The 15,024-nt window shown below is 44.8% G+C and overlaps 1 protein-coding gene across 2 annotated transcripts in view; it reads right to left on the bottom strand.

The window, feature by feature from the left end:
- CPVL (carboxypeptidase, vitellogenic-like) overlaps nt 1-15,024 on the bottom strand; it is a 172,007-nt gene that overhangs the window by 120,668 nt on the left and 36,315 nt on the right. For both annotated transcript variants that reach the window (XM_011972228.1, XM_011972227.1), the window contains exon 3: nt 12,710-12,828. In XM_011972228.1, coding sequence (XP_011827618.1) covers nt 12,710-12,828 — 119 coding nt within the window. The remainder of the gene's footprint in view (nt 1-12,709; nt 12,829-15,024) is intronic.

The following is a 15,024-nucleotide window of genomic DNA, read 5'->3' as shown; positions in this document are numbered from 1 at the left end:
TATAAAAACAGTACTTATTCTAACTAAAGGTTTTTGTTTTTGTTTTCATTGAAGGTAGTTTTAAAAGCCCCTCTTCCCCGACAAATTCTACTTCCTAGAGATGATCATGGAGATGCTTACATTTACCCTTCCAGATTTTTCTCTATGGTCCCCCTCCATACAAACACATATATACATATGCTGTAGCTATTACATATGCAATATACATACACACGCTTTTTTCCAAAAATAGGATCAGGCTATACTCTAATATGCTCTGATATGCTGTATTCACTTAACAATATGTTGTGAAGATCTCTTTATATCAGTGCATACCATTATTCTGCTGAACAGTATGCACTCTATGAATTTACCACAAGGTATTAACTCATTTAACATATAACGCCAACTACTCACAGGGATTGTCTAAGGCTGTGGATGCAGACCAGCTCCCACCCATGAGCAGGCAGAATACTTTATAGTTACGAGCGTGGATTCTGGAGCCAGAATGCCAAGGTTTGAATTCCAGCTATGCTATTTTAGAATTCTGTGACCTTGGGCAAGTTACTTAACTCCTCTGTGTTTCAGCATCTGCTGACTGAAAATATGGATACTATTAATGTCTATCTCCTAAGGTTTTCATGCAGTTTTAGGGTCGATATATGCACAGCACTGAGAACAGTGCCTGGCACATCTATTTAAGTGTCAGCTCTGATGATTTTTCTGCTGGTGTGGGAAGGCAATAAACAAGTAACTAAATAAATGAGTGATATGAAAGAGGAATGGAGAGACACTAGATTAAGCACTTAAAGAAGGCCTCTGGTGGTGGGGTAACATTTGAGCTGAGATCTAAAATATGAGTAATCCCCTCATACTACATATTAAAGAAGAAAATAAAACCTCTACTAATGACTTACAGGTCAGAGTCCTGCAGCAAGAACTGATGATTAAAATGGAAGGGATAAAAAAGTTCTAAATATTAAAGAAAGAACAAAGGAATCCTAAATACTTAAGTGAGAAGTCTCCCTAGCAACAGAAGAGGGTCGGCCCGTGGGTCCCACAAACCTGGGCCCTTTATTGGAGAACAAGAAGCAACTATGGCTTTGCCTCAGAAGCCCTTTCGATTCCTCTGGCGACCCCTGGTGACCAATCCATGAACTTGGACACTCTTTCTTCAGGGTTTCTTCCAGAAGGAATGGCCCAGAAGGAGAGACGTTATCTATTCTGCCAGAATCTCTACAAAAGGGAATTTCACAATTTCTCACATTAGCAAATTCCATTGCTTATTCACAATGATGGTGAAAAATCTACTCCATGTCTTAATGGAATGTCATTCGAAGAAAGTGAAACTCATTGAAACAAAACTAGTACTAAATCCTGTCTGCCCTATTGTTCCCCAGGTTGACATACCCTCCCTGGATAGCATCACCTTTGCCCTGAGTCTTCCTTTCCACCCTCATCCTCCACCAGCCCTTATCCCCCAGGCCCTCCTTTGCATGAGAGAGAGAGAGAGAGAGAAATAGATAACCTCCTGCTCAGACCATATACATATCACTGAAACAGTAAGTTAATATATTGACTAGGGGGGTGCTAAAAACTTGCCAATTTCAGTACTTCAAAGAACATAATTTTTTTTTTTTTGAGATGGAGTCTTGCTCTGTCACCCATGCTGGTGTGCAATAGCGTGATCTCGGCACACTGCAACCTCTACCTCCCAGGTTCAAGTGATTATCCTGCCTCAGCCTCCTGAGTAGCTGGGATTAGAGGTGTGCACCACTACTCCCAGCTAATTTTTTTGTATTTTTAGTACAGATAGGGTTTCACCATGTTGGTCAGGCTGGTCTCGAACTCCTGACCTTGTGATCCACCTGCCTCGGTCTCCCAAAGTGCTGGGATTACAGGGTGGGATTACATACCCAGCCTCATGATTCTATTGTATAAGAGGACTTTATTGGAGTGACCCTAGGAAATTTTAGGTATCTCAGCAAGTGTTAGGGCAACATTCTGGACCAGAGAGTCACTTAAAGTAGACAGGCATCTGCCAATTCTTCAGGACTGGTTACATATCCCTAGCTACCCCTTTTCTCCTGTCTCCAATAAGGAATGCCATGCTTGGTTAGAGAAAACAGCAACTAAACCACTAACAGATCCACATCAACGGCGCTGCTTAAGATGAGAAGTGCAATTAGTAAATTAATTAAGGCCCTCTTCACACTTCTATATGCAGAGGCTGATCATTTGCTTGGTTTAAGTAATGTGTTCTACCTTAATTGAAGTCATTAGTACCCCAAGTAAATGTCTTTAAATTCCCACAAGTATGTTTAAATGGACTCCCATTTTGCCATACAGATCCCAGTTCAGCTAATACTTCAGCTGCTACACTAATGGTGTTAATCAAGGCAGAGCTTTTTATTTAAAGCAATTAATTTTGTGACTAGAATTGTTAAAGAGGTACATAACATTTTAACTCTACACATACACACTCAACACATACACACAAGTTGCTAAAGACATTCATGTTTTTCAAAGAAATTTTATTTCAAGTGGTTGGTGTTGACCACTCACTAAATCTTCCTTTACCATGATTGCTGCCATGGTATCGTCATACAGAAAATTAATTTTTTCAAAATCTTTTTTGTTTTTTGTTTTTCAGATGGAGTCTCGCTCTTGTTACCCAGGCTGGAGTGCAATGGCACGACTTGGCTCACTGCAACCTCCACCTTCCCAGTGCAAGCGATTCTCCTGCCTCAGCCTCTGGAGTAGCTGGGATTACAGGCGCCTACCACTACCCCCGGCTAATTTTTGTATTTGTATTAGAGACAGGATTTCACCGTGTTGGCCAGGCTGATCTAGAACGTCTGACCTCAAGTGATCCACCTGCTTTGGCCTCCCAACGTACTGGGATTATAGGCGTGAGCCACTGCATCCAGTCTCAAAATCCTTTTTTGTTTTGAGGCCTCCTTGTGTCATTCCCAAGCTCCCCTGACTCTCATCAAGCTTTGGCTTGTCTCACTGATTTGAACCAGCTTACACCCCATTAGAATCCTAACTTTCTTCTTCCTAACCTTTCTACCTGGCTCATTCCTTCATGAGATAGTTATGGCTGTTCTGTTTGTGCCTCCTACCAGAAACTTACACTTTATAAGGAATAGGGAAGTGGGCGGATGCGGGGAGGTGTGGAGAAGACACCTTACTTTCCCTTCTTGATGCAAAAGTTAGCTACTTTCTGTCTATGTTATTTCATTTCCACAAAGGAAATCAGGCATGCAAAAGTTTCTGCAGAGTGTTCAAATATACCTGTGGGTGGTGATCTATAACATCACCTTTAGCTACTGTCTTTTTATTTTGTCTCTGATACCCTCTATTCTTCTATGTCCCTGATGCCATTAAGTACGTAGCAAAGAGAAGATAAACAGAATCAGTTTGAAGAAGACAATTATCTGCGATCTCCAAATCTTTGCTGCATTGCTGGTGGATTTGTATCCACCTGTGTTAGATATGTTTTGAGACATATTTTAATAAATCTGTCCAGTCCATGTCCCCTTCTCTAAGAACTGAGTCTCTATTCATCCATGGCTAATACCCAGTACCTTCAGTCTTAGCTGATTGGACCAAGGAAGAAGATGTAAGCCAGACTGTGGCAGCCATGGGTGCTAGTTAATCTCTGTTGGCTACATGATGCAAGGAAAGGTAAACTTGGAAATGGAAGGTTGGTCATACTCGGTTGAGTGCTTGGAGAAGCAAAGCATGTTGATCTGCCAAGGGAGAAGAATGAAGCACAGATGAGGGAATCCTGCGGTCTCAGACAGAATAGGGCTGAGACAGAAAGACTGGCTGCCCTGCCTCCTAAGACTTTGCTATTACTCGTTTCTTAGGCCAGACCACAAGTCCAGCCCTTGGTGTCTCAGGGCTGGAGAAAGATTTAGAATGGTACCTGCATCAGTTAAGGCCCAATCAGAAGTCAGAAACCACAGAGTCATTTTAATTTTTTATTTAGGTTTTTTTTTTTTTTTTTTTGCCTGGAAATATTCACCTTTAATTCTCTTACAAGTTCCAGTGTTTACTCTGGCCCCAGCCAGCCATGGGTATCACAGACACCCCTGGGCAAAAGTGAAGATGAAACACCAGAGGGGCCTGCTCTCCCACAGCCACATCCTCAGTGCTGGCCAAAGACCGGCATGCTGGGTAGGCTTCCTATGTCCACTAAGGAACAGGGAAATGTTAATATCTAGAAGTATTCGTTATAACAGGGGACTAAACATACATATATAAAGAGAACTCCAAACAATGCCCTGGGCTAGGGGGAGTGCTCGCAGATGGACCTTATGGTGGGGAGGGGACCCTTCCCAAGGCTGCTGTCCAGGCCTCGTTGGAGAAGGTATGGTTGCAGCCCTCTGAGTAGCTGAGAAGTTCACTGGGTTCCCTGGTCCAAAGCTGGCCAACCATCCTTGGGTAATAGGAACAGGTAGGCTGTGACTGGCAGGTGGACACAGAGAGACTCAGGAGTCTAGGAGCCTGCTTGCCTGAAGGGTGGTGCACAGCCTGGAGTGCACGGTGTCTACACTGGGAGCACCGAGGGAACAACCCTCTGGGGCGCAAATGGCTGAGCTAGTGAGAGGGCTGCAGAGACAGCAGGGCTATCGGGGGTCTGCTCACCGGCAAGGCCTAGGGTGTATGGTGTTCACACTGGGAAGGCCACAGCCGGGTGATCACCTGGACAGAGCCAGGGATATCATCTTGCTAAGAGTCTTGGTGGTCTGGGTGCATAGCTAAGACAGAGTGCCACTGGATGTCCCCACCCCCTACCTCAACACACTGCTAACAGACTAGGCAGTGGGCCAAGAAAAATCGAAAGGCAGGACATAGAAACAGAAAGAGAAGTCAAATTCCGCCTGCAGTGTCTCTCCAGCACCCTCTACTGACAAAGCTTAACATCGTGCTTGCTGCATAGGAGAAATGCTGAGAGCTCTATTATGGCAGAACAGGGAAGAGGGTAGAATTGGAGCTGAGAGGCAAAAAAAAAAAAAAAAAAAAAATTGGAAGTAGCTGGCATAGTAATCCCCACTCCTTATGTCCTTATCCTTCCTCCAGGTTAAGGAGTATATGCTAGTTGTCACAAGATATCACAGCCACAGCCTAAAAGTACAAGACAAGAAGTTTTAATAAATCTGTCCAGTCCATGTCCCCTTCTCTAAGAACTGAGTCTCTATTCATCCATGGCTAATACCCAGTACCTTCAGTCTTAGCTGATTGGACCAAGGAAGAAGATGTAAGCCAGACTGTGGCAGCCATGGGTGCTAGTTAATCTCTGTTGGCTACATGATGCAAGGAAAGGTAAACTTGGAAATGGAAGGTTGGTCATACTCGGTTGAGTGCTTGGAGAAGCAAAGCATGTTGATCTGCCAAGGGAGAAGAATGAAGCACAGATGAGGGAATCCTGCGGTCTCAGACAGAATAGGGCTGAGACAGAAAGACTGGCTGCCCTGCCTCCTAAGACTTTGCTATTACTCGTTTCTTAGGCCAGACCACAAGTCCAGCCCTTGGTGTCTCAGGGCTGGAGAAAGATTTAGAATGGTACCTGCATCAGTTAAGGCCCAATCAGAAGTCAGAAACCACAGAGTCATTTTAATTTTTTATTTAGGTTTTTTTTTTTTTTTTTGCCTGGAAATATTCACCTTTAATTCTCTTACAAGTTCCAGTGTTTACTCTGGCCCCAGCCAGCCATGGGTATCACAGACACCCCTGGGCAAAAGTGAAGATGAAACACCAGAGGGGCCTGCTCTCCCACAGCCACATCCTCAGTGCTGGCCAAAGACCGGCATGCTGGGTAGGCTTCCTATGTCCACTAAGGAACAGGGAAATGTTAATATCTAGAAGCATTCGTTATAACAGGGGACTAAACATACATATATAAAGAGAACTCCAAACAATGCCCTGGGCTAGGGGGAGTGCTCGCAGATGGACCTTATGGTGGGGAGGGGACCCTTCCCAAGGCTGCTGTCCAGGCCTCGTTGGAGAAGGTATGGTTGCAGCCCTCTGAGTAGCTGAGAAGTTCACTGGGTTCCCTGGTCCAAAGCTGGCCAACCATCCTTGGGTAATAGGAACAGGTAGGCTGTGACTGGCAGGTGGACACAGAGAGACTCAGGAGTCTAGGAGCCTGCTTGCCTGAAGGGTGGTGCACAGCCTGGAGTGCACGGTGTCTACACTGGGAGCACCGAGGGAACAACCCTCTGGGGCGCAAATGGCTGAGCTAGTGAGAGGGCTGCAGAGACAGCAGGGCTATCGGGGGTCTGCTCACCGGCAAGGCCTAGGGTGTATGGTGTTCACACTGGGAAGGCCACAGCCGGGTGATCACCTGGACAGAGCCAGGGATATCATCTTGCTAAGAGTCTTGGTGGTCTGGGTGCATAGCTAAGACAGAGTGCCACTGGATGTCCCCACCCCCTACCTCAACACACTGCTAACAGACTAGGCAGTGGGCCAAGAAAAATCGAAAGGCAGGACATAGAAACAGAAAGAGAAGTCAAATTCCGCCTGCAGTGTCTCTCCAGCACCCTCTACTGACAAAGCTTAACATCGTGCTTGCTGCATAGGAGAAATGCTGAGAGCTCTATTATGGCAGAACAGGGAAGAGGGTAGAATTGGAGCTGAGAGGCAAAAAAAAAAAAAAAAAAAAAATTGGAAGTAGCTGGCATAGTAATCCCCACTCCTTATGTCCTTATCCTTCCTCCAGGTTAAGGAGTATATGCTAGTTGTCACAAGATATCACAGCCACAGCCTAAAAGTACAAGACAAGAAGCTATATTAGTTATCTAATGCGACACAACATCTCTCCAAAACTTAATGGCTTAAGACAACAATAATAATTTTTGATCTCTCGGGATTCCCGTGGGTCAGAAATTTGAGGGTGTCTGGCTGGGCAGTTCTGGCTCAGGGTCTCTCATGAAACTGTGGTCAAGGAATCAGCCACAGCTGCAGTCATCAGAAGGCTTGACTGGTACTAGATGAACCTCTTCCAAGGTTGGTACCCACTGGAGGGTGGAGGCCTCACTTCCTCTCCACAGAGGCTCAGCCATGGGGCTGCTGGAGTGTCCTCCCAATACGGCATCCTCTCCTCAGAATGACGGACTCAAGAGACCAAGGCACAAGTAACATTGCCCTTTATAATGTAGCCATGGAAGTCAAACACCATCATTTCTGCTAGCATGTTGGTCACAAAGCCAGCCTTGATTCAGTAGTGGAGGGGACTGCCCAAGGGCACATACACCAAGAGATGAAGAGGACTGGGGACTAGCCTGAAGGCTGGCTACCACACAGGCCACACGTTCAAGGGCTCCTTCATTCAATCCACATCCTGATTTGGAGTTATTGGATGTTTTTATACTTAACTATAGAACCACAGAATGCAATGCTGGGATGGAGCCTTAGCAATCCAATAGGTTTAACATCTTTATTTCTATAGGAGAGAACTGAGGCCCAGAGAATACAAATGCCATCTCCCAAGTTATACAGCCAGGAATCGCAGACTTGGAATTAGAATCCCTGTATCCAAACCTCTAGTTCTCTTTTCCCAAATTCCAGCCCACTGACTCGCTGCACTGGGACCGCTGTGGAGCACATTGCAAACACTGATCCCTGGGTCCTCTCCAGATCTGCAGAATCAGAATCTATGCTGGGTGCAGCTAGACAATGAGTTGGGAGATCTATCATATTTCCAAAGCTCCTCAGGTATTTCTGATGAACAGTAGCACATTTGGGAATTCCTGTCCTCTTCCACATTAACTGTGTTACCGGAGAAGTTCAGATGTGCAGATGAGGGAGTGTACATGGCACCATGCTGAAGCATGGTGGGGCCTGATTCCACGCCTTAACCCCGAGGATAGGCTGTTCTGTTGGCTTCCAGGCACTTTTGGGACATGCTCTTCTACTGCCAGAGAGAACGCCTTTTGTTTTGGACCAGGAGCATTAGAGTGGTTCATTTTCCCTCCAATTGACTGCTGATTCAAGGGTATTGTGCTATCTGATCATCCTAGTATCTGATTCAGCAGGGCCCAGCCTGTAGGATCCTGAGCGGGAGTCCTTCTCACAGGTTGCCCCGGCACCTCACGGGCCTCACCAATGTGATCCTGATCTTTCACAGACACTAGATTCTCAAATCCAGGAATCTGGGCCTTTCCTCTTGGCCTGAGGATCAAGGTGGGGTCCTCTGTAAAGAGGCCTAGGCCTGACTCTAAATGCCCCAGGTTTTGGCTCCACGGCATTTGAGGTAACAGATCTGAAGGTTTTGGCTAAATGTGTCCAATGAATTATCTATGTTCCTATATCTATAAGATAAAGTCATACTAGCAATTTTTTTTTTCCAATGAGAAGGATGCTGACTTTAAAGAGTAATAATCTCTATGTCTTTTTTATCTTCTTCAGTGCGAAAAATCCCAGTTTCACTTAGTAATTTCCTGACCTGGTAGCAATGAATCCACCTTGATGGCTGGGGTTCAGGTTCTTCTAATTCAGAATTTCCCTCTATTTGCTGTCATCTTTAACCTCTCAAATTGTGACCCGCTTAGTTCTTGACATTATTTGTGTTAATAATTTAAAAAGTAATAATAACCATAATAATCATAATCATAATGAAATAATGACAATAGCAACTATAGTTACTATGTTTTAGGTACCACTCTAATGCTTTCCCCTATGATCTCTTCTGTCTCAAAACCATTGCCAAGTAGGTATTCTGATCCCCATTTTAAAATGAGGAAACCAGTGCTCAGAGACACTAAGAAATGTCCCCAAGGTCACCTTTAGCATAAGTAGTGAAGCCAGTATTTCTATCCAAGCCTGACTTACTGAAGAGACTGTACTTTCAGCCACTATACTCAAGTGCCTTCCACGGCTCGTTTTCTCTAGATCTAACACATGACGGCCAAGATCAAGGATTTCCACATCAGAGGCCTAATTTTATATTCCAGTTCTGCCAATTTCTAGTTGAGTAACTCGGGGCTGATTATTTAATCTCTTCATCTATAAAATGAGGATAACAATGCTTTCTCATGGGGTTCAGGTAAGGATTAGATAAGAAAATGCACAGTGCCTAGCACATAGTCAGTGTTCAATTACCAGCAGCTATAACTGCTACATTTCTGCTGGTTTCCTTATACTTTTTATACCATACAAAATGCCTGCTCCTTTCTCTTGCAGGTTGTATTCCCACCTCACACCAATTTCAAGTTCTGGAATTTATTCTGTTCTGATTTGTATACAATAACAGGGCAGTCTCAGAGCAATAACAGGAAAACAAAACTAATTTGAGAAACAGCATCCCCCCCAAAAAACACTCGGAGGATATGACAAGTGTGGCATCCTTCCTGGATCTCTTATTTTCTCTACCTTCAGTTTTTTAAAGGGGTCATTTCTCCCTGGTGACAATATCAGCTGCTTCCCTATGACAGACAATGAACTGATATCTCTGCCAAATACAAAGGACTCCCCCCGTCTCAGTGACCACTGCTTCTTCTTGTCACACCTGCTTTATCTCCTTCACCCAAACTGGTGTGACTCCAAAATTTATAGCCAGAAGCCTCAGCTATCTGGCTCTGCATGTGGGCTTCCTGGTAAGAGGTCTTGGAACAATCTATCTTGGCTGCCACATGGTGGTACCCATCTGTGGATACCATTTTTTCATCTCTGCCCTTCTTGTCCTGAAGCTTCATCTATCACTTTCACTAGAATACCATGTACTTAAAGGCATTCTTTCCCGTTGTGTCTCCTGGGATCATCTTAGGTTGTGTTTGTGGCTACAGTACTGGACTCAAAAGAACATAACCTGGTCAGGGGATGCACAGCTAGGTTTTCATTTAATTAAGGGGAAAAAACGAAACCCAGCAGTCCAGTCATTGTTTAATGAAGGGGGTTTTCAGACCTCAATCTGGCAACAAGTAGAGCATGCAAACTAAACTCCTTTCCCTGAACAGGTTTATGGTGCCAAAGCACCACCTACATTCTAGACACAGCTGTTCACCTGACCAGAGGCAACCTGAGAAAGAAAAAAACTGGGTTTTTGCTTTGTTTCCATCTGATCTCTTCTCTCACCCTTAGTTCCTGTTTTTACAAATCTGGATCATTACCAAAGAAGACAACATTCAGAAGGTAATAAGGAACTGACTGGTGTCATAAACAAGTAACAAAGCAGAAGGGAAAGTAAGGAATTGGTATTTTCCAGCTAGAGTGGGGGAGGAGGACGAGAGTGGAAAAAAGATGGGGAAGCAGTCCTAACAGGTCTTAGAGAATCCGCAAGCTGGATTAGGGAAGCCGACCTCCACAGGCTGCATTGGTCTCTTCACTTCCCTCATTTCAACCCTCAACATGGGCAACACATCACCTCTGTCTGGGTTTGGCTGCTCTAGGCATTTCTTTCTGGTAAAAGGTGTGTTGGTCACTTTCCAGCCAGGAGCTTCAGGCAGAGGGTAGTGGCCCATAGGCTGGAGTGATGGTTTCACAGAGCATGGTTCACTTGGTAATTCTGTAACCTGCTGGCCTCTGCCAATTTACAAGTCAGAATCTCTGGGGGAAGTCAGAGAATTCTTGTTTGCAATAACATGTAAGAATCCCTGAGATAAAACATATTGAGACTCAATAATCTAGGCAAATTTTCAAGTATCCATTTTGTGCATTATAACAACTCCCTAAAGATGTTTGTGTCTTAATTCCTAGAATATGTTAGGTTACAGGACAAAAGAGAATTCAGGTCGCAGATGGAATTAAAGTTGCTAATCAACTGGCCTTAAAATGGGGAGATTATCCTGGATTATCCAGGTGGCCCAAATGTCATCATAAGAGTCCTTTTAGAAGACAGAGGTAGAAGACAAGAGTCAGAGAAGGAAACATGACCATGGAGATTATGTGATGTGAGAAGGATTCAGGCTGCCTTTGTAGGCTTTGAAGCTGGAGAAAGGGACCATGAGCCAAGGAACGTGAACAGCCTGTAGGTACTGCAAGAGGCAAGAAAAGAGATTCTCCCTTAGAGCCTCCAGAAGTACCACAACCCTACTGGTCCTTGATTTCAGCCCAGGGAGACCCATGTCAGACTTCTGACCTGCAGAATTGTAAAATAAAATGTGCGCTGTTTTAAGACACTAAGTTTGTGGCAATTTGTTATAGCAGCAAGAGAAAACTAATATAAACAGGTTACTGCAGATAAATGACTGCATTCAATGGCATCAATAGATATGATATAAAAAATGCACACACACAGAATGTTTCTGAAAGGCATAAAGTTTAAGAGACTGAAGGCCCATTATCCACCCTTCTCCATCCTGCTCTGTGCCCTGTTAGGCAGACCTCTATGGGCTAAACTACCCAACTCCACCCGGCTCCCAGTTGGGCTCTACCCATGGGAGGCACCAGCAAGAGACTGGAGGGTGCTCAGGCTCCAGTGCTGACCTTGCACTTGTATGACCCTCAGGGTGAGTGTCTCCTTACATCGGACGCTCTAGGCATCTCGCTTGCCTCACTCAACAGGAACAATGACGAAGAAAGAAGAAGCCCTCTCTAGGGTCCAAGAAATCCTTCTAGAGAAGACGGCAGGCTGACGGCTACTGTGAGCCCAACCACAAAGGATCTGGAATTCTTCACCATTTCTGACATGCCCCAACCTGACCACATCCCACCACAGGCTGCTCTGGGGTGAACTATGTCAAGAGGCCATGTAGTTGAGAAAGCAGGAAAGAAACGTCAAGAAAATATAACTCAATAGTACCAAGAGAAACAATGTAACTTGAAAACAACCCTGGATTAAGCAATTTACTCAGTTACTATAGATGCAACCCAGCTATATGCAAATCAATGCAAATATAAACAACAGCCTCCATAGGGATAGCTTTTTCTTTGCTTTCTCTAGCCTCTAAAACAAATCCAATTTGGAGGATGAACATAGAAAATTACGCTGCAGTGGAATAAGATTTGTTTATGCATCTCAGCACTTCTACCAATACCCGCAACAGCACCCCTAAGCTAAAAGTGTCTTGTTCATACAGAAGAAAGGCATGATTTAGAGGTAAACTACATAGGATTGGTGAAGTAGAAAAGCATACCCACCTCTGCCTATAGAGATTTGGGAAAGTGACGGCCTTTCCTGCCAGAAACCTTTCTACATCAGCAATCCTCCCACTCTTCTTCCGAGTGTCTGAGTTCAGTTCTGTCTCCTCTGTGGCCCCACAGCACAGAATATGCTCAATAAGTGGGTACTGAGTGCATGAAGCAGTCCACAGACAGGGCAGTCATACAAGGCCACGGCTGACTAGATATAAACATACTTTGCCATGCATTACCTGTTAACTTCAGGAATCTCCCTACTTCTTATCCCCCTTGGGCACCCCCCACCCATTCCCGCCCTAAGTATTTTTAGAACAAAAATACAACAAAACGATAGGAAGAAGACTGTGGCAGGAAGAAGACTGTGGCAGGAAGAAGGTGGTAGTATTAACACTCCAAATAAGGCTGCAAGAAATTTAGAAGCTGGACACTTCCCACTCCCGCCAAAAACATTTGTTTCCTGTCCATAAATAGGAACACCATGCAGATTTGCTTATTTTTAGAAAAAAAAAAAAAAAAATCTTATTTTTAGAAAAAATCTACGAGATTGTTTTAAAGACTTGTAGGTCAGTAGGCTAACATTTCTACCCTCAAACGGCAAGCCAGCTCTTGAACACTGGTGTTCTTTCTGTTGGGCGTCTACCTGAGCCGGGAAGAACCAGAAGAAGAGGTTGCTGTTGTAAGTCTTATTCACGGTGAGGAAGCCGGCATAACTCTTCACGTTCAGTCCCAGGAAAGGACTGACCAAACTCAATTCTTTTCCTAGTGGGAGGGAAAAAAAAAATTTACTCAAGGATTACGGAAAACAACAACAACAACAACGTGAGCCATCTATCTCAGTCTGGATGAAATGCAGTGATTAGATAAGCTAAAAGGGGATTGGTATGAAAGGTAGTTCCTTCAACAAATTCCAGCCTGCCCCTGGCCAGTCCCACATAGTCCACATTCACAATTTAGCCAAGGACATGTGAAAGTTTTAAGTCTTTGGGGAGGGGTGACCAAATATATTTTACAAGCTGTGATAAGGTTGTTTTTAAAGTTCTTTTAAAAAGAAGAAAAGAAAATCTCCTATCATCACACCTTGCATAAACCAAGGTGTCCACCCTGGGCCACATGGAAAGGAGCAGGATAAAGTAAACTGACCTGAAACAGTGGGGTGCAAGAGTAACAATGTGGTGAAGCAGCTCTCGGCCTCACCCCAAGGATGCCTGTGTTCTTCACGATCTTGTTTTAATGAAGGCAAAAAGGCTGTCACATCTACTAAGAGGAGTGGGTCGAGGCATATGGGAGTGTGGGCGGCTGTGGACAGTGGGGAGACTGGGGGTACCTCATGGCTACTCAGGGGGAACCAAACAGGACAATGGGACAGTTGTGGAGGCCAGGGGTCCTGGTTTTTTTATGGCACCATTGGGATAGGCACAGGGAAGGAGTAATTGGGGATGCTTAGATGGCCAAGGATGCCCAGGAGTAAAGAATGCTACTAGGAGCTGACATTTACAAGGCCACATTACCAGGGCTTTTACATGATGTGGGAAGTATAATTCTCATTCCCACTTTAAAGATAAGAAAGCTGAAGCACAGAGAGGTTAAGTGACTTGCCTGAGGTCACACAGCTAGTAGAGGAGAGGCTGGGATTAAACCGAGCAGTCAGGCTGCAGAGTTTGTTCCTTCCTCCAGGGCTTTCAACTAGAGTGAGTCAGAAGGTGCAGGTGGCAGGGAGCGGGAAAGGAAGTAGTGGTCAGGAAGGGAGTGGCAAAGGAACAGAAAACAGCAGAACGTGGTGGGGAAGTAAAAGGGAAAATTTGGGCGAAGGAGAAGAATCCTTTAGTGGTGACAAAGAATGTGTCCCCAGTAGGAACTAATCACGCAAGAAAAGCGATGTAGGTCTGAGACATATTAAGTTGGAGACTGGTTAGTAGCTTAGGAAGCTTGACTCCTCACATGCCATCAACTAAAGACGCCTTTGGTGGTAGGTGGAGTCCTTAGACTCTGGAGGGCTAATTGTTAGCATCTCTTCCCAGCTCAGCATTCAGAGACAACATTGATAGGATAAAATAAGCCAAGGTGATAATATTTACACTCAAAGGAATAGATGCTGTAAGTCAGGGTCCTGACTCCAAGGGCTGGTTGCTAAACTTTCACCAGCACACTGCTGTTTTGGGACTACTAGCTCCTCTTTTAAAAGAAGCATGCCTCTTAGCCGAGCATGGTGGCAGTGCTTGTAGTCCCAGCAACTTGGGAGGCTGAGGTGGGAGGATCACTTGAGCCCAGGAGGTCAAGTGATCATGCCACTGTATTCCAGCCTGGATGACACAGCAAGACCCTGTCTCAAACACAAACATATATATAGGCATGCCTCTCAAAAGGAAAACCTCTCATCTAGACCACACGGTTCCTATGCTGATCCTAGCACTCCTATCGACCAGCTGGTGACCCTCTGTATTTAACCTCCCTGTACTTCAGTTTCTCCTCTGTGGAAGATGGACTGCCCGTGGGCCACCTGGATTAAAAGAGCCCCACATGTAAAACCTATAGAAAGAAGCTGGCAGATAGGGAGCAGAATTACTGTTGCTATCTGTGAAATGCACCTGCTGATTAGGAACAGGAGCACCTCTGAGCAGAGGAGGTCATGGGGACAAAGGAAAGGTCTCAATAGGTGGTCCCTGAGGGTCCTGTTAGGCCAACACAATAGGAGAGCATGGGTTTCCTAGCCTGACAGAGCTGGGTTTGGAATCCTAACTAGATTAGGACTCCCCAGCAAGTTGCTCCATCTCTCTGAGCCTCTTTCCTTGTATGCAAAATACAAATACTGATTCTGCTATCCTAGGCTTTCTGTGAGGATCAAACAACAAAAATGCATACGAACCCTTAGCCTAGCACTACATATAAAATAAGGGTTCAGTCAATTGGAAGGGAAGGTTATAATTAGCCTTTGGCCACTCCAAGTGAAGTCTAGAA

This window comes from Mandrillus leucophaeus, unplaced genomic scaffold (assembly GCF_000951045.1).
Source record: "Mandrillus leucophaeus isolate KB7577 unplaced genomic scaffold, Mleu.le_1.0 Scaffold128, whole genome shotgun sequence".
NCBI classification, from domain to species: Eukaryota; Metazoa; Chordata; class Mammalia; order Primates; family Cercopithecidae; genus Mandrillus; species Mandrillus leucophaeus.
Note: the sequence above shows the minus strand (reverse complement) of the source record. Positions and strands in the feature narration are given on the sequence as shown.